Source organism: Suillus paluster (assembly GCF_016628075.1).
Source record: "Suillus paluster strain FC165 chromosome Unknown EDB91scaffold_17, whole genome shotgun sequence".
Taxonomy (NCBI): Eukaryota; Fungi; Basidiomycota; class Agaricomycetes; order Boletales; family Suillaceae; genus Suillus; species Suillus paluster.
This window is the reverse complement of record NW_024537577.1, coordinates 352,329-376,777: the sequence shown is the minus strand read 5'-3', so window position 1 is coordinate 376,777 and position 24,449 is coordinate 352,329. Positions and strand designations below refer to the sequence as shown.

Here is a 24,449-nt window from a genome sequence, read left to right as displayed (position 1 = left end):
AGGTCGCGTCCCAATATACGACATTGCCAGCCATCCTCGGCAATTTCGTCTGCTGGACGCAATGAGACGCTGTGTGTTTTCAATCCGGATGTTCCGGGGTATAAAGTGCACATACACTCAGTCATATAAACTTCCGAACTGGTGCTAAGCTTACAGATATTGATGGCCATGCGACCGCCAGCGCTATATGAGGTTAATGAGGGGTCCAATTCGTCTGGGTAGGGTGTTTGGAATATCACCTCTCTGTTGTCCACAACGTTGCAACACTACCTTCAGGCAGTTGGATTTTTCCACCTTCGGTTGCCCGGGCTCAGCTTTATCCCTGAAAATGAGTGAGGATAACACGCGTCTTGTTGCCATTGGCTTGCTTCACACTCGGCTGGCTCTTAATTAAGCCTCTACCGATGATCAAGAGATTCTGCCTTCTCGTCATGCTAACGTGAGTGCCGTTTTCGAACTTACGGACAATTTTTTTAAACGGGCAGCAGCTATAAAGCGCATGAACACGGAACTGATGAACGAACGAAAATAAACCCCTCGCTTAGCTTGACACTCAGGCTGGTTATTTTTTGACAGTAAGAGTCAATTCATGAACCTGTAGTTGTAGATCAGACTTATGACACTGAATAGATGAATCTCTTGACAATCATTCTGCTGCAATTCACAGCCATCAATCATTTTGGTGCACGAGCCATGCCGGGCCCAGACACCGTCGGTTCGTCATGCACGTGGGATGCGTGTGGGGGAATGTGTCCGCCTGATTCTACGAGCAAGCACGTCAGACGTTGCACCCTCAAAGACGGTCACGTCGGGATGCAAGCATTATGCTGTGGCATGACACCAGGTGGTGCAAACGGGGGGAGAGAATAGCAGCAGGGCGTACCAATGGTTGTGGCATGGGGATCTGAAGTTCTCGATTGCATAGTACTCACCGTTTGTTTCCGTTGTCTCCCTCAGTACTTGAGGTCATCCGAACTTCAACTTACCCTATGATATCAAAGTCGTAGTCATCAGAGCATGTTGCAGGGCCTCCAGCAGATTGTCGTCAGCCATTTCAAGGTCTTCTGCTCAAGTTTTCATAGAAACCGGCTCGGCCCCCAAAGCCAGGGAGCTCATGAAGTTATTATGCCTGCTGGCAGTTGACGCTTTGGCTATAAGTTCCGCTTAGCGAGGTAGTCCGCAGGTACTTAAATGTCATTGTCGCGTGTGATAAGTTGAACATACTGCCATTGTCGGGGAAGTAAGGTAGGGCTCTTGCAAAACCTACCAATATCACGTGACATTTGTGATGAAAGCGTGACAAAACACAGTTAGGATGATAACACGAGAGATTCATGCAGGAGAGAAAATCTGAGACCAGTGGATCATAGAGCAGGCTATCTAGCATAGTTCACAGGAAGCAGAATTGTAAAAAAGTGGATGTAGAGCTAACCATGGACAATATATATATGTGTGTGGCATACTTTAGGCAGAGTTTGTCACCGCCACCATTGGCCGGCCGTTGCGTTTCTACCGCCGCATCAGTGGGCCCCACGGAGCAAGAGAGACCGTACAAGTATTGCAAACCTTCGGCACACTCGTCGAGGCTTAAATCAACTTGAATATGAGGTCAACAGCTTGCCTCATTAAACAGACTGGTCACGAGTCTACTGTATTACTAGACACGTGAGTGTGACATAACGTGTTTCAATTTCAAGACGCGCTTCGCGTAGAGTCACCTCAAAGCCTACGTAGAGCTGCACACTTTGGCACGTTGCGCTAGTCAGACTTCTACCCTTCCTGAATCTGTGAGATACCTCGCCGTTCGCGTGTCGATATCATGACAGCTACAAGGAAGCACCTGACGCTCGACGTTCTTAATTTCTACTACGCGGAAGTTTATAACCTTCAGGCCTATCTTCACAAAATTATCAAAGAAGAATTCTTCAGACAGGCCGGCGACGATGCGCAGTCAGACTTTCTCTTGCAAACACCTGACTCAGCCCAGTACCGAGAACTGCTTACCTGCTCGTTTGTTTGCTTGTTGAAAGAGACCACTATGGATCATCCCCAATTTTCAGCCTTCGAGAATTTTGCTCGCATGAAGGATGTAAGTGCGCATATCCAGCAAGAACCTGTGTCTAACACGCTACGAAGGTTATTCAGAAGGCCCATGAACGTCTATTTACGACCTCAAAGTTCAAGCCAGACAATATCATAGCATTGGGATATAAGAGAGTGAGTCGCTAATATCACATTCATGCTCTGTATATCTAATCTACTACAGGTCTCCGAAGATCGAAAAGCGAATACCGCTTCATGTGGCATTACGAACTCTTTCGTGAACACAATTATCACGGCTCTGCAGGCCCCCGAATGGGAAAAGCTGTTGGAAAGGTAAAGCGACGGTCACCGCAGGGTCCACCGCTAACTTTACTCTTGCTACAGAATCGGAGCAGATGCCATGCTGCATCTCCTCACGAAGACCTCAGTTTTTATCAAGCTGCCGAACGAGTGTTTATGTCAAATGACGGGTATGCCGTTGATTTATGCTCCGCCTCCGACGCTCGATTGGTACATGCCTTCGAGTGAATCTTGTGCACATGACCTTGGAAAACGGAAGAGAGACCCTTTGGAAGGCTCAGGGCCACGCAAACGCCTGAAGCTCATCAAGAAGGAGAACCTCAGTAAAGTTCCCTTGATTAGTGTCACCAAGTCAGCCACTATTCCTTCTGAACGGTAAGAAACGGAACGTACCTCTGCCTCGTTGTGCTAACAAGTTCATCAGACGAACACCAGCTGACGTGACATTCGTCCGTGCACGTATGTTTTATGCACGGCCAAATCGTGCGCACAAATCACCAAGCATCATTGTGGGTTTGCCGCACAACCGTAAGCCTTTGCAATACCTTGGATTCGCATCCATTGACCATTGCGAAGATGTGCTTAACACAATTAATCCTTCTTACTTTCGTAAAACGCAGCCACAACCTGGGGCATATCAGGACCCTGACCCGCGCCAGGAAGCCCAGAAAGCCCGGCACCTGAGCAAATACATATTTCCGTTGCAATACGGTCTATCCAACGTCTTCAGTCAGAAGTCAGCCGCTAAAAAAATGTACAAGCAGCCGAATTTTGCTAACAGGGAAACTGATATTGAGGTAAGGGGTGGCCTGTCGAGGCACGCAGACGTAGAATGAATGTGCACGTTACAGGATCTTGGGACATGTAAGACACCGAGGCGGCTGAAGAACGTGCTCGTGCTTTTGGAGAAGATGATCTGGCGACATGGCAAATGTGGTTACAAGCCACTTCGAGACATAGCTTGTCCATCCAAGGTAAACAAGCTCTCCGGGTTATGGTGCGCGCCGGTCTCACCTTCGCTCCTAGATTACGACGACGGACAACAAAACCATGGACAGTAGTATCATACTGGTGAGCAGGGTAAAATAGTATCACAGCTTTTTTTTCTATTTGTTCGACAGGAAATGGTGTCCGAGAACTCAATCCAACTGAAATCGCAAGCATCACAAAACAACATGTCGATTGACTCTGCAGGAAACAGCATCGTCGTACATGCCGTTCAAGGTAAAAGGGAAATAGAACACAAACCACGATTCCTGGAATTCACTTGTAGTCACTTCGAGGTGCGCGAGCCGGACCTTCGCGCGAGCAAGGCTCGTTAACCATTTGACTAGGTTTATCGCTATGTTATACTCGTGACTAAGGCTGTCATTCCGAAAGCTTTCTGGGGATGCGAGAAGAATTTTGAGATTGTTCAAGGCTGTATGCACATTTATCTCACTCACGATCATGATTCGCTGACGCCTATCAGATGTTAAGGAATTCATTGCGTACCGGAGATACGAAACGTGTACATTACATCACGTACTTCAAGGTTTCAGCACGTCGGAATGCGACTGGTTGATGCCTCCGGGAGAAGGTGCCCGGAAGCAGCATAGAGTATCAGTGTCGGATTCTCTCAAACGTCGTGAACTTCTTGAAGAATTCCTCTTCTGGTACTTCGACTCCTTCCTGCTTCCGTTGCTCAGGGTTCGTATATTCTTTGACTGAGATGGAGATTCTTTATTGATATGATATCTCCAGACAACCTTCTACGTCACGGAGTCGTCCGCATTTCGGAAGCATATTCTTTACTTTCGGCAGGACGATTGGGAAATCCTCTGTGAACCCCTGATAGGCCGATTGAGCGAGAAGACTTTCCAACAGATCGAGAACGTGCGTCCTGATATTTGCCTAGTCCCCTTTAGTTCTTATGCTTCTGCAGGATGAAGCAGAAGAAATGTTGCGCCAGCGACAACTCGGATTTTCCTTTGTTCGCTTACTGCCCAAGGAAACCGGTGTTCGCCCCATTGTCAATCTTCGACGAAGAGAAAACCCCGAGGTCCGTTCTCCTAGGCAATCAGTCATGTTTCTTGCTCATTGCAACACAGGATAAGAATATGGATAAGCACGCAAAGCCCGTGCTGTCAATCAATCAGACTCTGAGAGCCACATTTGCAATTCTAACATATGAAAAGGTGTTCGTTTTGTGCTACGTCGGAATGATTAAGTATTGCTCATACTGATGCCCTGGCTAGCAAAACAAACCAGACCTCCTTGGAGCGTCCGTGTTCAGCTCTAATGAGATTTACGAAAGGTTGAAGAAGTTTAAAACAGTGTTATTGAAGGATACTCCCTCAGGGAAACTGTATGACCTATTGATTCAGTCGGAACCTTATGGCTGACGCATGTCATTCACAGTCCGAAACTATATTTCGTCAAAGTTGACGTGCAAGCATGCTTCGACACGATAGATCAAACGACGCTGCTGAAGATACTTCACAATATCATATCCGAGGTAAACAGTCACGTTTGTATTCTGGTCCAAAATTTACATCATGATGCAGGACAATTATATGATACGAAAGTATGGGCAGGTCGCAACTGATTTCGGAAAAATCAAGCGCGCGTACGTCAAGACGGCGCATTCGGAAGGTGTGTTATTACATTACGCGGCTGGTAACATATTGATAGGGTGTTCCCCGAGATGAACACACGGACTTCGTGGCATACGCCCGTGATTTGGCTGCGGCCCTACGGCAAACAATCTTCACAGATCAGGTCGATCCCATAATATATGGCTTATATAGCAGTTATTCATTTGCCATGCAGGTTCAATATGAATTTCAGTCCAGGACAGCCACTCTCAAGCTCCTCGAAGAGCACATAAGGGAAAACCTTGTGAAGGTCCGTCCTATCTGTATTAAATGGCTGTCACACGTCGCAGACGTGTTCTCGCTAGATCGGCCAGCGCTATTATCGACAAGTTGTTGGCATTCCTCAAGGATCTGTGCTATCATCTCTCTTGTGCTCCTTTTTCTACGGGGATCTAGAGAGAACTCGTTTGAATATCTTGGATGATCCTCAAAGCGTGCGTGTTTCGCTCTTCATTTTTACGAGAGCGTGTTCACGCTAAGGATTGGCATAGTTATTGCTTCGATGGATCGACGACTATTTATATGTGACAACCAGTTTGGCAAAGGCAAGGCGGTTCCTAGATGTCATGTATGAAGGTACAATTGCCTTTTTTTGTACTTAACTAGATCTCACAATTCGAACCTTATAGGGCATCCTGAATACGGATGTATCGTATCCAAGCAAAAGACGATGACTAACTTCGAGTACGACTCCATCCAGGCAGCGAACATTACCGAGCATGGCCGAAAGCGTATGTTCAGTCATTTTCTCTTGCTCGGTTGTTGCTTGAAGACGCAATAGATTTTCCTTGGTGCGGTCTGCTGATCGACATGTCTAATCTCTCAGTCATGGCTGATTACTCGAGGTATCATGGCAACGGTATGTCTTCTTCTTGTGCGCGTGATGATGGACCTCCAATGCTCGTCATTTCAGACCTTGAATATTCGCTCACAGTAGATAAGGGACGTCGTCCTGGTCTGATGTTCCTACGCAAGATGCTACTGTGAGTATGATATTTATATGCTTTGTTGGACCATCACCTAATCGTCTTCAGGATAGCCAAAGCTAGAAGTCATATGGTCTACACGGATACCCACTTGAATGGGCTGCATACTGCATATGTCAACGTTTATCAGAATTTCATCATCGCCGCAATGAAGATGCATCATTATCTCATGAGCTGGGGTATTGGTGTCGCGAAGAATGCGAAATTTCTTCACGGTGAGTTGGATGTAATGTCAACCTTGAATAAGGCCACGTTACTTAATACCGAGCATAGATGTTATCAGAAAGGTTACCAGATATGCCTATACCGCGATACGCCACAAGTCGTGCAGCAAGATTGCGCGCAGCAGTGGAGGTATTTGCGGTCTGCAGGCAGGTTCTGTGATATGGTGAGCATTGGTCTTGATCATGTGTGCCTGTCGTTCTCATTATCATCATCTTCAGGTTGGGGACGCATGCATTTTACACCGTGTTATCTAAGAAGCCTGAGGTCTACGGCACTTCGACACTGCTGAAGTCACTTCGGTTCGAGTTGTCTTTCCCTTGCAACAAAGGGCTGAGGCACCGGTTTAAGAAGGTGGTAAAGGAGGGTCTTGAAGGTGTTGCTTCATTAGATTTTTGAAACGACGAACATGCTGGCGTAATATAAATCACATTTCCGTACTGCCTGCACAGGATTGGTTTTGATGTCCCGCCGCGCCAGGCAGGTATGTTCTGACGTTCATTTGATTCCGGTCTCTAGACGAAGGGACTGCGGGAGACTGCTTCCGCCGATTCACAACATGCCCAATTTGGACAGTCCGCATGCCGTCATCCCGCACTCAGACCTCGTGCATCAACTACTGTAGCACGAGTACACGCCGCCAGACACGTTGGTGACCTTGCTCTCTTCATTTCACAGCGGCCTTGAGGCTGTATCATTTGAAGTGTTGAACGCCAGTTTGAACTTTCAAATAGCCACGCCACAATCCTGCAGCACAACTTGAGGCTTCTTCCTTCCTCCAAGAGTCATTCAGAGAAGGACGCACTCCACTGATCTAGGGAGCATCGGTTTTCGCGTAAGAGTTGCGGATCATTGCTGTCCAACTAGTGAGCTATATAGCGCGCTCTAATAGTACGCTCCTTCCCTAATTACTCCCTGACAGTAAACAGGTGCACCATATCTTTAACTGCGATGCCTCGTGGAACAACTTTGGCTTTCGTGGCCCTCCCCTTACTTGCGCTATCACTTGCGTATTACGCACAATCCTCTTCGTCGCCTCTTGGACCTGCGCCTCATCTTGGGACTGGACTCTCACTTTCACTAGCCCTGTCAGGTCTCATCGCATACGCCCAGGCTGCTGTGCAAGCACCTTTCAGGTTCAAAACGTTAGAGAAGCCTGCAGAAGCAGTCTTTGTTGCTGATGAATACGATCATGCACGCGATCCCCGTCCGCGTTTCACACGCAAAATTATTGCTGTTGGGGATATACACGGTGACATTGGAAATGCAGAACATATATTACAAATGGCCGGTGTCGTGGACGAGAACAATAATTGGAGCGGAAATGTGGATGTTTTCGTGCAGACTGGTGACATTATTGACAGGTAAGGGTGTCCGACTGGTGTTCCCATCGCACTCAATAATATCCTTGGAGGGGTGACGATACCATCGAGTTGTTTAATTGGATGGAAGACCTTCGAGAGCAAGCCTTTGCCGTCAACGGCATCATGTTGTCAGTCCTCGGAAATCATGAGTACATGAACGCAATAGGTACGCAATAAATCTCAACGCGCAGTACATGACTGAGCCATTGCTCCAACAGGCGATTGGCGGTAAGTGTTGCAACCCTTGAAGCACGCGTTGCCATTGAGGTTGATCATAGTTATGTCCTGGAGTCGGAGAAGAAGACTTTTGAGCCTCGTGATAGCCGCCTGGAAGCTGTTACAACTGGCTGGCTTGCGGATGCATGGGCAACAAATTATTCCACTGCTGTACGACTTCCTCTCCACGGTTTGCTTGGCCCTCCCAACACCGACTACCCTGCACCAGATGGAAGCCCATTTGCACGTGCCAATGCAGGACCTCTTTCGCATGCTGCTTTCTCATTCGTGCACGGTGGCTTGGCTCCTGCATACCCCAATCTTCAGCCATTCCCGAGTGCTATCAACGGCCTTGGATCGTCGCTTTTACATAGGCTGAGAGACCGCAAGCCTCAGCCGCTGCCACACCCACCTAGTTCATACCCCGGTCTTCCCGCAGGAACGACTCGTGAGGAAGCTCGCATGTACGGCGCCGACGGTCCCCTGTGGTACCGTGGATGGGCTGATGAAGACGATAAGAAGGTTTGCTCGATGGTCGACGGGGTGCTCGAAAAGACGGGTACGCGCCGTATGGTCATGGGTCATACCCCGCACTTTGATGGCATTAAGGCGAGATGTGATGGGAAGGTGCTCATCATTGACACAGGTAAGTTTTGTCGCACCAAGATATTGTGGAGTGTTCTCAATGTCAATGTTAACACCGAAGGTATTTCGCATGCTTATGGCGGTGCTTTGTCGGCACTGTCAATTGAGTACACGCTGGAGCCTGTACAGGGTGGAGGATGGAAGGAGAAGGAGATCGTCAAGGCTTTATACGCTGACCAGGAAGACGAGTTACTTTCTGTGAGCACGCGGGACCTGGACGAGAACCTCTGGTAGACCTCTACAATGTTACGCGACATCACCTCACTGAAAACCTACATGTTACTGGGCGCAGAGGACGGCGGTCAGACGTGATACTCTGTGAAACGTGGCCAGGCGCGACGACTTTCGTAGGATGTAGAATCTCTTCATTCAGTGGAATTTAATGAGTTTGTGAACTTTCCGTTTCTTTCTTTCTTCTTTGAATGTGTGCTTAGGTTCGAGTTGCCGGTTTAGACATGACGCTGTAGGCAAAGCGCGAGTCAGATCATTTTCTCCGCATTCTGTCAGAAATGGCACTATATAGTGTGTGCCTTCATGATACCGTGACGTGCTTGTTCTCGATCGCAGGCTTGGCAAGGCTGCCTTCAAAACCGATCACTACATGTGACATTATTGACTCACCTATAACTCGCTTGCCCTGTTTCCTCTCTCACGTGTGCATGTTCTCGTTATTTAAATCTCTCCCTTCTATCTGATCTGTTACTCCTTCAAGCTCGAGGTATTCTCCTCCACTCAACTGCACCTCATCGAAGACTAATCAGCGCCACCAGGTGAGATTTGTAGTACCATCGAGTCTTGCAATAGATGGCTGTCTACCTCCGAGTCGTCTCATACCTATGTACATGACGCTTTCACACTCCCTGTCTTAATATCAAAATTAATCACTTGATATGTAGGGATGATACCAATCGCCCATACTGATGCAAAATTCGTGCTCCCGGCTTCGCCCACTTCACAGGTTCAGATTTCATGATGACACGTACATTGTTGATAACCTTATTGGAGGCATTTACTGAGATGTGCCTCGTCTTCCAGATGTAAGATCGACGAACGCCGTCCTAGCAATGAAGCGCTGACTCTTGCTCTTTATGTAGCACATGCTTACTGACGCTGTCACTGGCCATCACGGGCACTACGGTATACATCTTGTAGTTTTATTATTCCTGTCGCTCATCGCTGTTTTCGCACAGGATCTTGTGTCTGGGTGTGTTGCTGAGATTTTGTTTACGTGAAGTACGCCAACGCACATCCGAGTCTATGTTGACAGGTACATAGCGCCCGGATGTATACCGTGGTTCTTCTAATATATCGTGATATCATGCGTCGATGCTCATGATCGCCGAAACAATGCATCGTTTGAACGATCGCGGCGGTGTCACCCGCGATTTTTCACTTGGATCGATATATCCTCCCAGCACCGGACATAAGGACATGTTGCCACCACTTTCCCCCTCACAGCCTGACTTCTGCCCGTCTGGTACTTCACACGTAAGGAGCCTCGTATTTTCGCAAGCGCCCATAGAAAATACTTGCTATGATCTTGCTGTGATATCATGTCATGAACTACCAGACCACACAGCTCGCCGTGAAGGGAAGACACGTTAGACAACAATAGAAAATATGGTCGTATGAAAAAGTCAGCGTGCCGCAGGCGGGGTGATGTATCACATGAGGGCTACAAAATGCTCCACTGATCTCGATGTTGATAATTTCAAATTTTCAATTATAGGGATAAGGACGACGTCTGATCATCGAGACATCCTAGTGACAGCTTGAAGCGGTAATTGAGATCGTGAAAGTTCGCATGCTTCATGTATGACTATCTGGTATCTCTACGAATCAACTGCTGCAGTAAAATCATTATTATTAAGTAGGGCTAGAATATTGATTTTGAAACTGCGAGGGATAGCATCAGGCTAGAAACTCACGCATCTCGGCAATTGCGCCAGTATCGTCCATGTGCCATGCGGCTCAAATCAAGCTCAACACCTCCTCTCGGGATCACTAATGCAGTCCAAGGGTTATAAAATGGGCCTCGGAAAGCGGGAGGGACCCAGAATAGGAGCCGAGAACTGGGTCCGACGATACATCCATCCACCCCAGTAAAAAAGGGGTTGAATTGGAATCATGATGGGATATATCCTCAAGTAGGTCAGCGGAGTTTGTCAGCGTGTGTCGTAAGCTGGACAAGAAGGAAATGGTGTGATTGTTCCAAGGTTGTGTTGACATAATGGCTCTCATGTGCGTGAGGTGTGGTGTAACTTCCATCTGGAAGGAATTGATCTCTGGGTACTCCTGGAACGGCTACCCAGTCCCTGCATGTCACAGCCAAACAGGGTAATCCCTTGACCCGAACACGATGCGAGTGTTATCCGGCGAGAACGAGACTGAATGAACCGAACCAGTGTACCCCCGCAAGGGCTCACCAAATGGCTGCCCCGTCACTGCATCCCACAACCTGACAGTCTCATCCCAAGAACCAGATACGATGCGACTACCATCCGGCGAGAATAAGACTGACTGCACGCCTGATGTATGCCCACTGATGACAATCTGGACAGCCGTCCAGTCCACACCACGTCCCAGTGTCAGACGAAGACTATTCGGAAACGTATCGGTAAATTTTGTAGCAATGGTAGACTTGCTAGGCGAGAGTGGTAGCGCTGATACATAGATGTGTTGTGCTGTGTAAAATTATGCCGGCAAAAAGCTGGACAAATCTTTGCATATCCACTGCAGCAGTCAAGACATCTTCATATCCAGAATGGCCCTGTTTCCACGCATAAGCGCTTCTTCTGACACCGCTGGGGAACTATGTGCTCACCTTCAGCTACTGGGAAATCAACGGGCGAGCGGAAGTTGCGCATTTCAGTGTGTTTAGAAGACCGAGTGCTTCAATCCAGAAGCGCAGTCGCTCGTGGTCGAAGAATGATCCGATTTCCTCTGCGAGCTCCGAGTCGAACCCTGTGGCGCGTACGTGCGTAGCCCAAAATCGACAGGAATAGGATAGCTGTGGTGGGATGCATGATTCGACTCGTCGAGGCAGCCCAGTGTCTTCGGAATTAGGGAGGTATGAAGACTTTAAATCACATATATTGAAGCGAAGCCCGTGGTCCGTCACTCGAAAGGATGCAAAAGCAAGGTCATGGTGCACGTTCGACACCTGGACGAAAAACTCTCCACTAGATGAGCGGTCTGTGAGGAAATCGCGGAATGATGCGTGAAGGGTCGGATGGGGGTATCTGGGTTGGTGGTGCCGCTGAGCAGAGATCCCATATGTTTAATTATGTCCATGTGGTCATGCTTGCTTTTGTCAAGAAAGTAGCTTTTGCGTGGAATTCAACGCATCAAAAGGAAGGGGTTCAGCCATGCCAAGTATTTGGCCCATCACGGAACGAAACTGTGCTAGTGCTTCTTCGTACTCGTCCTTATCATATTGATCCTTTTTCATGATTTCTGTCAAGATAAGCCGATACATATCGTACAACAATTTTTTTTTGCTTCCCTCCACCGCGGTTTACGACAGCATTGAGGCGAGGAATGTGGCGTGCACCCGCAGGTATATCCTTGATGCATCTGCAGGCAAGACGCGTCCACTCGAATAGCCCATCGGCTTTCGTAGCGAGTATTGCAAACTCTCTGTCCTGAAAATATGGCAAGCCCTCCAGCTCCTCAGATACGTAAGCGCGGATGTCGCGCTCCGCGACTTCTGGTGGAATATCGTCCACGGATAACCGTCGAATATGCCGAGCGCCTTCAAGCACCTTATCAATACCGTGAAGCGGCCGAGAGGTGACGAGAATCCGGAAGTTCGGTGGGAGTTCAGTGACGTTAGGAACACCCTGCTTAGTGTGCCGACAAGTATGCGGAGAAGGTTACGCCGCGTGTCGACTCCGCCGCTCTCGTCCAGTGCCTCAATCACGATCAAGACAGGCCCCACAGTGGACTCAGAGAGCTTCTTTAGAGGTTACATAAGAAGCTTGCGCCACTGCTGGACATACGTCGTATTCTTAAGCGAGTTGGCATCCTTGACTGCACCTGCCAACGCTCGCTTCAGGCCCGTATCGCGGTCAGCGAGGCCGCGCGAGATCGTGGAGAATTTTTTTTCATGGCGGGGGTCTGCTTCTCTATGCCGGTCGAAGCAGAAACATGAACCAGTTAGCGATCGTATGAGTGATAGCTGATTTGCCCTTGACTGCAGGGCCAGATAGCCACAGGACACGCTGAGCAATATTTCCATTGTTGTTGACCCAATCCGTAATCTGGGAGAGAATCTCCGTGCGTGTCCCTCATAGGCATTGTTTACTCCCACGCCGGCTGCGTAAGCCATACCGCTAAGATCCAGTGTTTCACCTGAAGTGATGTGAGTATGTGCAAAGTCAGAAGCACTTCCGAATTCTTACCCGTATGTTGGACGAAGATGGCTACGTCGCGATCGACCTGGTCCCGGAATTATTGCGTAAGGCCATCTAACGCGTTACTGTACCGTTTGTTTCAGATGTAACATTTTTCCCTAGTCTGACCTGTCACGATAGTAGGACATTGAGAATGTGTGAAATGCAATAGCTCGACTATCTCACAAAAGTTCTTCGTCTCCGAGTAATCTCTGATGAAACGGGCACACTCTTGAGTCTGCTGAGCGACCCGTCCGACGATAATATGCATGGACGAAATCTGACCGAGAGTATCGTCTTGGGTAATGAAGCCGTAAACCTGTTTCAACTTGTCGAGTAGACCCTTCACTGCTTTTTCGCGATCCGCTTGTGCGAGAATGATCTACATTGGAATCATAAATTATGAGGAGATAGAACTCCGGAAAAAACCAAACGTACTTTAGATGTACAAGACAGCACACCCAGCGTCATCTTTCTGCATGGATGTAGCTATGCAACAGGATTAGTTCCGGTTTGATCATGAAAAATGGTTCTTACATCCGCGATTTTCCCGATAACAGTGTCGAAAATCCTAAGGGGTTGGAAATGTGTGGTCTGGAAATTGTCTGCGGCGGCGAGACGTTCTGGGGCATTGTCGGCGGTGGACGCCCCAGAAGTGGCACGTTCCCCGAGTAGTTTTATGTATTCCGCAGCATCACGGGCATCCCGAAGTTCAGTATCGGTAGATTGAAGACCAGCAGTTTCCTCCACGCCAGTGCGCAACCACAAAAATTTAAAGAAGAAAAGCCGATTATTGGACGTAAGTACCTTCGGGCGTTGGTCCACAGCCGCTAGAATTCTCAGACATGGTGGGATGCTTGTTGTTATAAGGATGCAGATGCGACGGATCCTTGGCGTACTACCTCAGATAAGTGAGAGACTGCAGCAACGGTTTGAGCACTTACCCCGATATTCTGATTCGGTGAAGCACCTTCATGATTAACGTTCTGTGTAACAGGAACACGGCTGCGAGAACGCTTGAAGGGTTTCTGCACGATGTGATATTTATCCAGGGAAGCTCAGCATTCACATCAACGTACAGAAATATTTTTAGTCACGACCTTCGTTAATTTCCCCAGAACCTGATGGACTTTGCTACAGGGTCAGATCTGGATGCCGGGAATGCGTCAGAGGCAGTGATAGTTTTCATGAATGCTGATCCAAAGTGATCTGATGAGGCCACATACTGAGCTTTCACCAGTGGTTGCCTTGCTGGATCTGGAGATTTCTGTAGGAGGCTCTTCATTTCGAGCGAAGTGGGTTGCAAGATTTGAAGAGGCAAAATATTAATACTGAAGCGCAGTAAGTACTGCTTGTACGTATATGGTAATATCCTTTATGTAAATTAGCGTTGTTGCCACCGGGTGGCAAACCCCTAGACGAAGTTAGCCCTAAGTACGAGAAACATGCAGAGGCAGGGATCCTGTGCTCAAACACGGACGGTTTCGTATCATGCATTTTAGTAGCTAACCTCTATGAGATGCAGCAAGGGGCAACTCAAGTCAATCTCGGTGGTGCTAAACTCCAACTATAAAGATGAGCACGCTTTGAACCGTTTTTGTGGAGGCGGACCATCTTGCAGAAGCGCTGAAGGCAACTTCAAATATCCATTAGCTTAGCCTGACACAAATGCATAACGATTGGAGTCGTGGCTCGTACGCTGACGTCACCGACGATCGGTGACGTCGGTCAAAGACGTTGTATTTCAAGTCAGTCTACTTAAGACACTTCGGGATCAATTTTTTTGTTCGTAGACTAACACTTCAACCCATGGAACCCGTTTTGTCTTCGCATAGCGCAAAGACAGAGTACTTCGACGCATACCAGTTCCTTCCCGAGAACGCAAAAGCATCCAGCAGTCAGGAGCAAACCGACTCAATGCCAAACAATCCAGGCAACACTCATACACCAAACGGTGACATCTTAGGCTCAAAGGTGGAAGGCAGCCACTCCGAGTCCATGGAGCGCCGTTCCAATCCTTCAGACACTAGAACACCCTCTCTCCGATCGCTTCCTGTATGGACGGGGGACAGAGACGAGGACACACCACTCGTTGATAGCATGGGTGTCGGACGCAACACTTCCCTGGGGCGGAACGCTTCAGTGCGCACAACGAGAAGTACTCGCACGGCTAGATCGGTAGCTGAGGCGACAGCGGCCTTCCAGAGCGGATCAGTCCTCACAGGCCCAAACGCCAAACCAGATGTGGATGGGAGCGTCTTCCTCCGGGGCGCCATCGCTGAGGGGTCCTTGAGTAAGAAACAAAAACAAAAAATCTTGAAGGATGAGCGTCAGTACTGCGTCATTAGGACTTTTCTTCATAACTGAAGCTGAAGCCCTCTAATAGAGCGAGAGTCGAAGCGGTTTTCCAAGCTTCTGAAGACAGAATCTTCGTTGGAAAAGGCTGCATTGGCACGGGCTCTCAAGTCTCTCGCAGCTCTGCAAGATCTTCACAAGTCCGCGTGCAAACTCGAAACGAAAGCAGAGGGAGCCTACTCCAAGTCGCTGTTGGCTGCTCAGAAAGCTGAAAGTACGTTTCATGAAGCAAAGGCTCGTGCTGAGGAGGAGCGCGCGCGGTGGGAGGGCAAGCAAGCAGAGGCCAAGGCTCAAGAGGAACGCTTGGAAGCGGAGAGGGAGACTGTAAGGGAGATGGAGGATCGTATGGCGGAATGTGCCCGCGAGGTGGAGAAATTGAGAATTATGAAGGCTACAGATGAGGTACGAACTCTTGTCTTGGTTTCTAGTATTGCGATTCACCCCCCTTTAGAGAGAAAGGGAAGCCAAGATGGCGGAAATGACGAGCAAGAAGAAATGAAGCGGACGGTGTTTTGCACCCATCGTCATCGACGCGACCCTCTGTAGGGCTCCCTGATCTTTCCTGCTTGCGTGATGCATACCACGATCCTAGCCGCCATTGATGTCGATATACTGTCTATACACAAGGGACATCGTCTGCCATGCTTATGATAACTATTCACGTTAACGTGTCTACACATGACTATGTACTTACAATCCTTACCAATACACAATCATGACACAGCCCGTGATGCTCAAAAACAAAGAGGTGGCAAAAGGTCGGACGACTGCCAGATGGCTTTGGATTTGGTGACGATATGCCAAGCCAACAGACGCACGCCCGACACGTTACGCCATACGTCAAGCACCTGTGGATACAAATGAGAATCAGCACTAGTACTGCGCGCGCAAATGAAAATATGAAGGAGGATCAGATGGCTGTTCTTAGTTTTTTTTATTATGTTTTCACCACCGCCATGAAGGCTTCGGATTTGGTGATATAGGTATCATCCGCAGAGAAATACCAGCTTCAGAGAGAAAACTCACCTCTCATCGAATGTAAGGTCTTTTCGAATGCGCCTTCGTTAGTACGCAAAAAGAGTGGTCAACTAGTGAGGTGAAAACGCGATCGACTCGACGAAAACATTAAATATTCGGAGTTTGAATATTGGCTGACGCGGAGATCGCCGAGTTGACCCCACGGGAGAACACCAGTTGGGAGTCAGTCATGGACAATGGTGTGAAGTCATGAGCGGAAAATAAACCGTAGTTTAATTGGGTAACCACTGTCAACGGGGGATGAGCGGTGGCGTGTTGGGGCCTCGCCATGGCAAACTGTTCAATGCTTGCTCGATCCAGTTCATCATATCCGAGAACATGTACTTTAGCATGGAGCTCTATTACGCAGGATGACCCTGACACACGTTTTTCTACAGACGTAAGACGGTCTTGGCGATCGAGTCGCAAGTTTCCCGTACGCAGTATTTCCACATCAGCAAACTAACAAATACATTTGAACAACTATTTAACAAGTACTAAGTACAGATACAAGCAGGTTATGAATAACTTAAAGTAATAAAGAATAAGTATACAAGGTGGGGCGCGCTCTTGGCTCCCGCTGGAGAATGGATATTAATAATTATACCAAAAAAAACCAGTCAAGTAGCCAACTAGTGTGTACCGTAGCGCTGCTTGCACAGCAAGAGCGGATTCATTCGGGTTTAGCGCACCGATAACGCCGAGGTCCTCGGTCATATTAACCAATAGTTTACTCAGGATAACACGGTATAGCTGTATGTGGTGCGTCAGGACGATGTTAGTGAGGCTCATACAGGAACTCACCTCAAACATCAGGGTAAGCGGAAATCTCCTGGTGTTCTAATCCGCGCCAGAGTTCGCCGGATCGGCGAGAGGACGCCTGGTTACCTCGGGCTATCTCTTCGTGTTCGAGTCCCCTCCAGAGTTCGCCGGATCGGCGAGAGGGCGCCTGGTCAGCTGGGGCTATCTCTTCGTGTTCGAGTCCTCTCCATAGTTCGCCAGATCGGCGAGAGGGGCCCATTACTGGGACTACCTCTTCATGTTCTCTCCCCTTCCAAAGCTCCCCGGACCGCCGAACGGCGGCAAGTTCACCTGGTGTGACAGAGTCTGTGTCAGTAAAAGCTTGCAACTCTAACGTATTTGAGAGATCACCTTCTGCAGTCACCGCAGGTGCTTCAGATGAATAGATCTTCTCGTGAACGTTGTTCTTCCACAGAGCACCGTCAAGCTGCTTATAATGTGGTTTTGCGGACACAGGAGCAGTCGTGGTCGCGAGGGGCATCGCGGTCACTGTCGTTGCGGGGATAACAGCACCGAGAACAGATAATGCGAGAGCAAGAGCAATTGCAAAGCGGGTTAAGTAGGTCAACATATTCCTGGTAATATTGGACTAAAGAGTGATGTTATATAGACGATGTTAGGATACAGGGATAATGAATATCGGAATGCTTGGAATCCTCATACCATTTATACGTATGTCATTGCTGCTGGACACGCACTGTGCGTGCGTGAGGCACCGTTCACGACCAGTTCAAGTCATATTGTTTACTCTAGAGCGAGAATAATATTGATGTTGAAGCGGTGATCACTCCGTGAGGGACGGCGGGCCGGGTGATGACTTGTGTACAACAGTTATTCCGACAACAGGCACTGTATGCATTATTGTAAACCTGACAACATTCGGTGCCGAGGCATCAATATCTCCGTGTCAAAGAACGAGGCACTCCGCTCTCGACAACATTCCCCGTGGACCCTGTTGATCTCAATTTGGAGAGGCAGGGCGGAAATGAGAGCTACTCACGCCTGCCAGAAATGACAATCAGGGCATCGGCGCGCACCGCGAACGCTCTGTTTTCTGACTCGGACATGATGGAATGCCTCAAATGCGGCACTAGAGTCAGGGGTTGAATAAGCCGTGCGCTTGGCGGAGAGGGCCCAGCGCCACTGGAGTTTTTCCTGATGCGGGTGCAGAAACTACAGTCGTTTCCTGACACGATAGCTTTGAGTGGCAGAAGGGAGTTTGCTGCCGTCCGATCTGCGTGGCTACATGGTTATTATGGATCGTATCAATATGATACCATCTGGTAGTCGAATATCAAGCCCTCCGTCACGCCAAACGCGAAGTGCCAGGTGGGGTCCGAGGCACACGCGCTACTGCAGTCTGCCAGCATCCTGTGTAATTATGAGCGTCAATTTGATAACTATGAATAGAAAGATTAAGAGCAACCGCACGTTCAGCTGGGCACTGTAGTTCTGTCAACGGAGGATGATGTAGATGCTTGTCCGCAGTATCTGTGACGTGATAATAAGAACAAATCTGGCACAGCCATTTGGCCTCCCAAATATAGACTTTTTCTTGTTCCAAAACGTTTAACCAGCCAGCATGACGATGATGGCGATATCGATTAGATTCTGATATGTCACATCCTATTAATTACTCCTTTCCCCTAGGAACCTTTCAGACTCATCGTGCAATAAGTACTTAGTCCGTGGTTCCAAGTTTCATCTTAGGCTAACTACTGGTTCACGCTAGACCTGCAAAACTTTATGGGATGCGGCCAAACATTATGTCCATATATTCAATATGTGCAAACTTGAGCTTTATACTCAGGGCTTCACCGAGACCGTTACCCCGAACTCGGCCGATCAGAAAGATGTGCTCACTCAAGAAACTGACATCCTTGTAGTGGACTGACTTCCATGTGAACACTGTATTCAAATAAGTAGCGGTTGGTGGCGCCGTCTACGAACAATTTCTAGGGTCACCCTACGTACATATCATGGGAATAATCCGCGGCCATGAAGTTCGGGCTGTGCCGCTGTGGTGGATCTGGGCAATCTCTTGATTCAGGACTGTGGCACGGATACCGACCTTTCCCGGATGTAGCCCAGACACAGCTTGTGCTCTCAGCATGGGCCTGAGTTTGTTGTTGCTGATCCTCTACAGGATGTTGTGGTCATAGTCTCCCACTCGTCTGATCGTGAATGACAGCAGCGAACAAGATCACCATGTCTTTGGGTCCTCGCGCCGTTTCCGACACACAAATTCAACTTTTGCGACTTTTGGAATCAGCTGTAGATAAGTACCACGACGAAAATTGGAACATAAAAAACACATTCTCTCGCTCCCTGCAGACTACTACCCGACAACAGTTAATCACATCGTGCATCTCCTGTCCTACATACCGCTGCTAGTTGTAATTGTCACGCGCTCCTGGAAAGCAATCGAAGTCATCGCGGTTGCTGCATCGGAGTCAGCCACCAGCTTAGCGTGATACTCTCGAATGCCAAGGATGAGGCGTGGTCCCAGCACAAACATCGGCACGGGCTTCAAAATTTCAATAACACCAATATAAATCTGACCGCTCGTGGAATAGTCCTATAGAAATGATGAACCCTGGTCGCATGCAGAAGTCAACGAGAGATTGGCATACCGCTAAGATCGGTGAAAACATACAACAGAACTGGAAACAAGAAACAATAACAACGCTAGCACGTAGAAAGCTTCAGCGGGAAAGGATAACCACATTGGCATTAGAAGCTCACCTCGCAAAGTAAACCACGTGGGTTTTCATCAACACCGTGAAACAGTCTGCGAGAATCCCTCCTGTCGATTGTCGTCGCAGTTCACGGAAGTGTTTTACGGCAATCCAGACTGCGAGACACAGTGCGAGGATCTCCCATACAGTGGCGATAATCCAAATTATCGAAGTCAGAAGCCAGTGGGCATCTCCCTCAATGTTGATATTGCAGTGATAGGTGCCCCAAAGAATTAGCACCTCTGGTATTCGTCAATGAGCGTGATATGCATAAGTCTTTCATTGAACTTACCCGCTGAAATATACCTCATTATTATTACAGTGATCACTCCGTTGGCGATGTTGGCAGCCAGGAAGATGACAACGAGAAATATAAACACCTTTTTGGATCGCTGATACATGGCATGTAGCCTAGCGATCATGATGACTGGCGCGATAATTCAGTCAGGTCGATTATTAAGGTTGCGCAACTAACTCACAGCCCACTATTGCAAATACGCTAACATTCATCCAACTCCTTGTAATAAACAAGGTACCGCCTGACAAAGCCAGTTAGCGATCAGGCTCGGAGAATTACGCACTCCGAAGAAACTCACAGCTGTGGCAGTCATTGTATTGGACGGACAAGCTAGTCAGGAATATCACTCACCCCTATATGGGAGTGCAGTCAATTGGACGGAAACGGCGGGGATCAGTGCAGAATACTCACCGAATTTGTCATCGAGATTGTCGGAACTTCTACTGTATGCCACTAGTCAGAAGAAATAAAGGATGTGTATGAGGAGACATACTCAGAATGTTGAGGCTAATTGTAGGAGATGACTGATTAGCTCGGCGCCAGGGCTTAGCCTTCCAGACATACACAATATATGATATTCCAAGACAGCGCAGCTAGCATATCTTCAAGTAAACACACCTTCCCAATCATACTTATAACAGTTACATACACTAAGATACATTATGGTCATGAGGGACCAGCGTTGCCTCTGCAACGAATTAAGTGTTATTCTTTTGATGTAGGATTCTGCTTACCCAGAACAGTTCCACCTATAAAACCATTCTCGATGAGATGTCTACTTCGTTAATGGCGTGAACCTACCTCTTGCCCGAATGTTAGTGCTAGAGAGACCATAAGGATATCAGCGGTTCTCGAGTACTGTCACTATCATGCTCACCACAATCATAAATCACCCCAACAGAGGCGGCAACTGCGAAATTGTAGCCAAGATTAGATCAACATGTCATCCAACATGCTCTCCACGAACCTGTAAAATAGCTGGAATTACGAGTCGCATTGATGAGTGGCCACAAACTAGGATCATTTGAGATCACGGTCATACTATTGGAAGATGGATGTGAGCGAGCAGTGAACTTGGTGGATGTAGACAATGGTGTTCGTGCTAGATATACCACCACCCAGCGCTTTTATGGTTGAAACGGACATTATAGGGGAATTCAATCAAGGGGCCTGTGATTGAATCAAACAGCTGATAGTCGTGAATCTGCGAAGCAGTGACACGCACCGAATGTTTAAACGCCGCAAGAGATCGAAGCACTGCTCGCGACTTCGGTAACTCGGCGAGGCTGCATACTAGTAGATAGGTTCATATCGTAGCACTAAGTAGCCATGTAAACACAAATACGATGTTCAAGGACGGAGTCACTTTACCTGCGTCGACGTTTAAGGATGAATTTGCGCAGGCATCATCACTAGCGCCAAGTGTTTGACAGTTACTTACATACATACTGAGCGACTCTCCCATGTTTCAAGTTTCAGAATCTGGTGAAGACCGAAGACATGCAGTCCAGCATTGCGCTCGCAGGTGACGGTGACAAGACTGAGATGAACTCGGATCGGGTAGAATGTCAACTTACTAGTGACATTCGTACTATTAATGCAACTATTCATATGTGTATGCATGACCTGTGGTTATAGCCTTGAGTATTACTATCAGCTGCGTTATGCGCGCGCGGCATTATGCATAATAGCTCGAATCCTCGGGGACTCACAGAATCCAGATATCCGCGATCGAGTTACTGGAATATTGTCTGTTGTCAACGTCCAATGTCCATTGTACTTGTCCAGATTCTTCACACACCTCGAGGAATATAGTACGTAAATGTACAGTATGTACTAGTGTTGGCACGTTGTGCATCGCATGAGGTGATTCATACCAAAATTGGCGCTAGCCCATCATTGTCTTTTTAGCAGTCACGACTCACTAGTATTCACTGGTGGCAGCAGCATAGATGGTGTCGAACATCTCTGCTCAAGAAATAAATGCGCTGAAAGCCTTACCCGATCATATTCAGGTGCGGTTTTGGCTAGTAATCACAGTGGCACACAGCCCCCGACACATCATTTCTAGCAACGTGCTGTACGAGCCCTACATGGAAGCGTAGCGGACCTCGACCTAGTTGTCGAAAACCTGCCACCTTCACCTGAACACAAACTCCGCTTGCTCCCAGTGTTTTATGCTCTCTTGAACACTTCTCGCATCCCTGAAGTCACTACAGCGACAGGCTCCATCGCAAATATCACAAATATCACAAATATCCTGCTTGCTAAGGAATCTTTCCGTGGGGTCATGTTAGTCTGCAGTAACTTCCAGGTGGCTACAAATAATGAGGCGGAAGCCGATCCCATCATCACCCATTTTCTGGTCTCCAAGTGGGATATGTTATTCCCATGGATGCAGTTTTTTGCACATCAGCTGTCTGCAACTTGGAGAAATCCATCGACGAGTAATTCATTCAAAGTCACCATGTTTGATGCTGTCAAGAATTCCATCCTGCTGCTTCACACCATCTGCAGATACTCATCAGATGGGCGACGACTTCTCAGGACTGCTCACGCAACCCGGGACTATTTTATCCAGATGTGGTTAATGTTTGGAAATATGCCGAGTGATCGCAAGGTAGAAGCCATCGATCCTTTGCTTAAGACGTGCCGTATCATGGGCTTGGTTCGGTTATCATTGGCTGAAGTCGCTGTCGCCGCGCTAGACGACCGCTCGTTGCTTCCATCCCTTATACGTTTAGCGGGAGGCGCCACAACATTCGTTTCCATGGCTCTAAAATATGTGCGACGTATGACCAGGGAGTTGCAGTTGCTCGCTTCATCCTTGTCTCCTCAGTGGTCACCGCCGCAAGATCGTTACGCATATAGCGTATACGAGTACTGTGCCTCGACGGTAACAGGCTTTTCGCACGCCATCGAATTCATTTTCCTCATCAGCGAGACTAGTAGCTCATGCCGTGAGTTACTACTCGAAATGGGGTCCATGCATACAATCGTCACCGCTATTTCGTGTACATGGCCGAAATTTGTGAGCGACTCGATCCACCACCATTCAACTCAAGAGATACCCCGAGTCGAACTCGCGGAGAGGAAACGTCTCATGCGAGCCTGTTTCCGCTACGTCAACTTCGTGTTATATCACGCGGATGACAGTATCTCAGCGCTGGACGAAGCACTTAAAGCCGACCTTCTCGAGTCGATAAATCGAGCTATCAGCATCCCTCGCCACAATGATGACACGGAAAAGCCTCTCATGAAACCTGCCCTCGAAACGCTTTCCCTTCTCCCCCAGTTTTTCGGTTCCCTGACTATCATGAAGAGGCTCCAACATCACCAAAAAATCATGCGCATTGACCCCAGCCCGCATTATCCCGATCCATTGATAAAAAGTAGATGGCGTATGGTAGTCGACACTGCTCTCCCACTATTGGCACTTCAGCTGAAGTCACACTCACGTCGTAAGCCCTTTTTCGCCCGGAGATGCATAACCCCAAACGTAAGTCAAGAGTATCCTTTCATCAATGTGTTTTCTGATAGACACATGAAAGTGCCCGCGGGTAGCAGATGGTTTCGATGCATCCACTCATCCCAGTTATCGATGCTCCGCTTGTACTGTTGCGCATTATTGCTCTAAAAGTTGCCAGGTTGCAGACTGGAAGAATCATACGAATTGGTGTGGTGCTCTCCGAGCAGCCTTAGGTCGGTGTGAATTTCAGCCTCTCGGTGCTGCATCTAATGAGAAACAGGTTGCCTGAACTCTCATGATATGCGGCGAAGTCTATCGTGGCTCGCCTTGCTCGAGGATTTCTACTGTAACTCCGCCGAACAGGTCATCGAGAAACTTACCTTGACCGCTCGAAAACAACATCCTAGCTCCGACCTTGTGCTGCAGATCGATACAACGGTTTTTCCGGTCGCATTCGAGGTCATCACAGCTCAAAAAGCATTCCAGCTGGGCATATTACGTGGGGTATCACCGGCTCTCGTAAGGGCCCTTACGATGGTTGATAATTCAGATCAACCGACAATAAGGATTCTTCGCCTCAAGTATGGGCAAAACTGTTGGAATCTATTCAGTCCAAGTATTGCCCTACAAGGTGGATGTGATTGGACCCGTTTAGGCCGTAAGTGTCAATTTACCTATCAGAAGGGCGTACTGAACGCTGATAGTAGCCTGGGACTGAACATTCGTTTGTTTGTTCACACACCTTGCACCACGCTTCAAACATTTGATGTCGTCGTCGCCTCCTTACATCACCACGTTCTCCGTCATCTAGCTTCTGTCCCATACCATAATACGAGTATGATCCACCGAATGACACCCGACCTATAAAAATCGCCCTCCTCGTGCTGCCGAGCAGCTTTTCTCGATCATCTCCGGAGGCAAATACTGTACCAGCTCTCCGTGGTTCTCCTACACCCAAAGACTGA

At 48.2% G+C, this 24,449-nt stretch overlaps 11 protein-coding genes across 11 annotated transcripts; 7 read left to right on the top strand and 4 right to left on the bottom strand.

Annotated features, from left to right (window-relative positions):
- Positions 1 to 2,804: 2,804 nt before the first annotated feature.
- EDB91DRAFT_1050737 (uncharacterized protein) lies at positions 2,805 to 3,404 on the top strand (the record flags this gene model as incomplete). The annotated part of the gene is made up of 2 exons (XM_041313555.1): positions 2,805 to 3,170; positions 3,195 to 3,404. 2 exons carry the CDS (start codon positions 2,805 to 2,807, stop codon positions 3,402 to 3,404), a joined length of 576 nt encoding a protein of 191 aa, XP_041178758.1.
- Positions 3,405 to 3,467: 63 nt separating this feature from the next.
- Positions 3,468 to 3,821, top strand: EDB91DRAFT_1050915 (uncharacterized protein; the record flags this gene model as incomplete). Its single annotated transcript, XM_041313573.1, has 2 exons — positions 3,468 to 3,626; positions 3,678 to 3,821. 2 exons carry the CDS (start codon positions 3,468 to 3,470, stop codon positions 3,819 to 3,821), a joined length of 303 nt encoding a protein of 100 aa, XP_041178757.1.
- Positions 3,822 to 6,113: 2,292 nt separating this feature from the next.
- On the top strand, positions 6,114 to 6,586 carry EDB91DRAFT_1050735 (uncharacterized protein; the record flags this gene model as incomplete). Its single annotated transcript, XM_041313554.1, has 3 exons — positions 6,114 to 6,180; positions 6,239 to 6,353; positions 6,409 to 6,586. The coding sequence occupies 3 exons, from the start codon at positions 6,114 to 6,116 to the stop codon at positions 6,584 to 6,586; spliced, it is 360 nt and encodes a 119-aa protein (XP_041178756.1).
- Positions 6,587 to 6,778: 192 nt separating this feature from the next.
- On the top strand, positions 6,779 to 8,904 carry EDB91DRAFT_1124435 (Metallo-dependent phosphatase-like protein). The gene is made up of 6 exons (XM_041318358.1): positions 6,779 to 7,053; positions 7,110 to 7,551; positions 7,602 to 7,717; positions 7,770 to 7,779; positions 7,830 to 8,413; positions 8,474 to 8,904. Exons 2-6 carry the CDS (start codon positions 7,139 to 7,141, stop codon positions 8,644 to 8,646), a joined length of 1,296 nt encoding a protein of 431 aa, XP_041178755.1. The 5' UTR covers positions 6,779 to 7,053; positions 7,110 to 7,138; the 3' UTR covers positions 8,647 to 8,904.
- Positions 8,905 to 9,166: 262 nt separating this feature from the next.
- EDB91DRAFT_209868 (uncharacterized protein) lies at positions 9,167 to 9,792 on the top strand. The gene is made up of 5 exons (XM_041326451.1): positions 9,167 to 9,250; positions 9,309 to 9,370; positions 9,418 to 9,449; positions 9,507 to 9,549; positions 9,603 to 9,792. The coding sequence occupies exons 1-5, from the start codon at positions 9,217 to 9,219 to the stop codon at positions 9,642 to 9,644; spliced, it is 213 nt and encodes a 70-aa protein (XP_041178754.1). The 5' UTR covers positions 9,167 to 9,216; the 3' UTR covers positions 9,645 to 9,792.
- Positions 9,793 to 13,596: 3,804 nt separating this feature from the next.
- EDB91DRAFT_1080876 (uncharacterized protein) lies at positions 13,597 to 14,091 on the bottom strand (the record flags this gene model as incomplete). Its single annotated transcript, XM_041315296.1, has 4 exons — positions 13,597 to 13,704; positions 13,751 to 13,834; positions 13,886 to 13,940; positions 14,033 to 14,091. 4 exons carry the CDS (start codon positions 14,089 to 14,091, stop codon positions 13,597 to 13,599), a joined length of 306 nt encoding a protein of 101 aa, XP_041178753.1.
- Positions 14,092 to 14,615: 524 nt separating this feature from the next.
- EDB91DRAFT_1246943 (uncharacterized protein) lies at positions 14,616 to 15,660 on the top strand (the record flags this gene model as incomplete). The annotated part of the gene is made up of 3 exons (XM_041322737.1): positions 14,616 to 15,135; positions 15,193 to 15,563; positions 15,613 to 15,660. 3 exons carry the CDS (start codon positions 14,616 to 14,618, stop codon positions 15,658 to 15,660), a joined length of 939 nt encoding a protein of 312 aa, XP_041178752.1.
- Positions 15,661 to 16,621: 961 nt separating this feature from the next.
- On the bottom strand, positions 16,622 to 17,691 carry EDB91DRAFT_209681 (uncharacterized protein). Its single transcript, XM_041326450.1, has 2 exons — positions 16,983 to 17,691; positions 16,622 to 16,931 (listed from the first exon to the last, which is right to left on the bottom strand). Exon 1 carries the CDS (start codon positions 17,548 to 17,550, stop codon positions 16,984 to 16,986), a length of 567 nt encoding a protein of 188 aa, XP_041178751.1. The 5' UTR covers positions 17,551 to 17,691; the 3' UTR covers positions 16,622 to 16,931; position 16,983.
- A 1,665-nt stretch (positions 17,692 to 19,356) lies between these two features.
- EDB91DRAFT_1246941 (uncharacterized protein) lies at positions 19,357 to 20,139 on the bottom strand (the record flags this gene model as incomplete). The annotated part of the gene is made up of 4 exons (XM_041322736.1): positions 19,357 to 19,557; positions 19,613 to 19,667; positions 19,725 to 19,959; positions 20,010 to 20,139. 4 exons carry the CDS (start codon positions 20,137 to 20,139, stop codon positions 19,357 to 19,359), a joined length of 621 nt encoding a protein of 206 aa, XP_041178750.1.
- Positions 20,140 to 20,314: 175 nt separating this feature from the next.
- EDB91DRAFT_209560 (uncharacterized protein) lies at positions 20,315 to 21,326 on the bottom strand. The gene is made up of 9 exons (XM_041326449.1): positions 21,241 to 21,326; positions 21,058 to 21,185; positions 20,983 to 20,993; positions 20,893 to 20,925; positions 20,817 to 20,836; positions 20,750 to 20,764; positions 20,665 to 20,703; positions 20,427 to 20,608; positions 20,315 to 20,368 (listed from the first exon to the last, which is right to left on the bottom strand). Exons 2-8 carry the CDS (start codon positions 21,159 to 21,161, stop codon positions 20,456 to 20,458), a joined length of 375 nt encoding a protein of 124 aa, XP_041178749.1. The 5' UTR covers positions 21,162 to 21,185; positions 21,241 to 21,326; the 3' UTR covers positions 20,315 to 20,368; positions 20,427 to 20,455.
- Positions 21,327 to 21,967: 641 nt separating this feature from the next.
- EDB91DRAFT_1246940 (uncharacterized protein) lies at positions 21,968 to 23,717 on the top strand (the record flags this gene model as incomplete). The annotated part of the gene is made up of 3 exons (XM_041322735.1): positions 21,968 to 22,030; positions 22,087 to 23,514; positions 23,580 to 23,717. The coding sequence occupies 3 exons, from the start codon at positions 21,968 to 21,970 to the stop codon at positions 23,715 to 23,717; spliced, it is 1,629 nt and encodes a 542-aa protein (XP_041178748.1).
- Between the last annotated feature and the right edge of the window lie 732 nt (positions 23,718 to 24,449).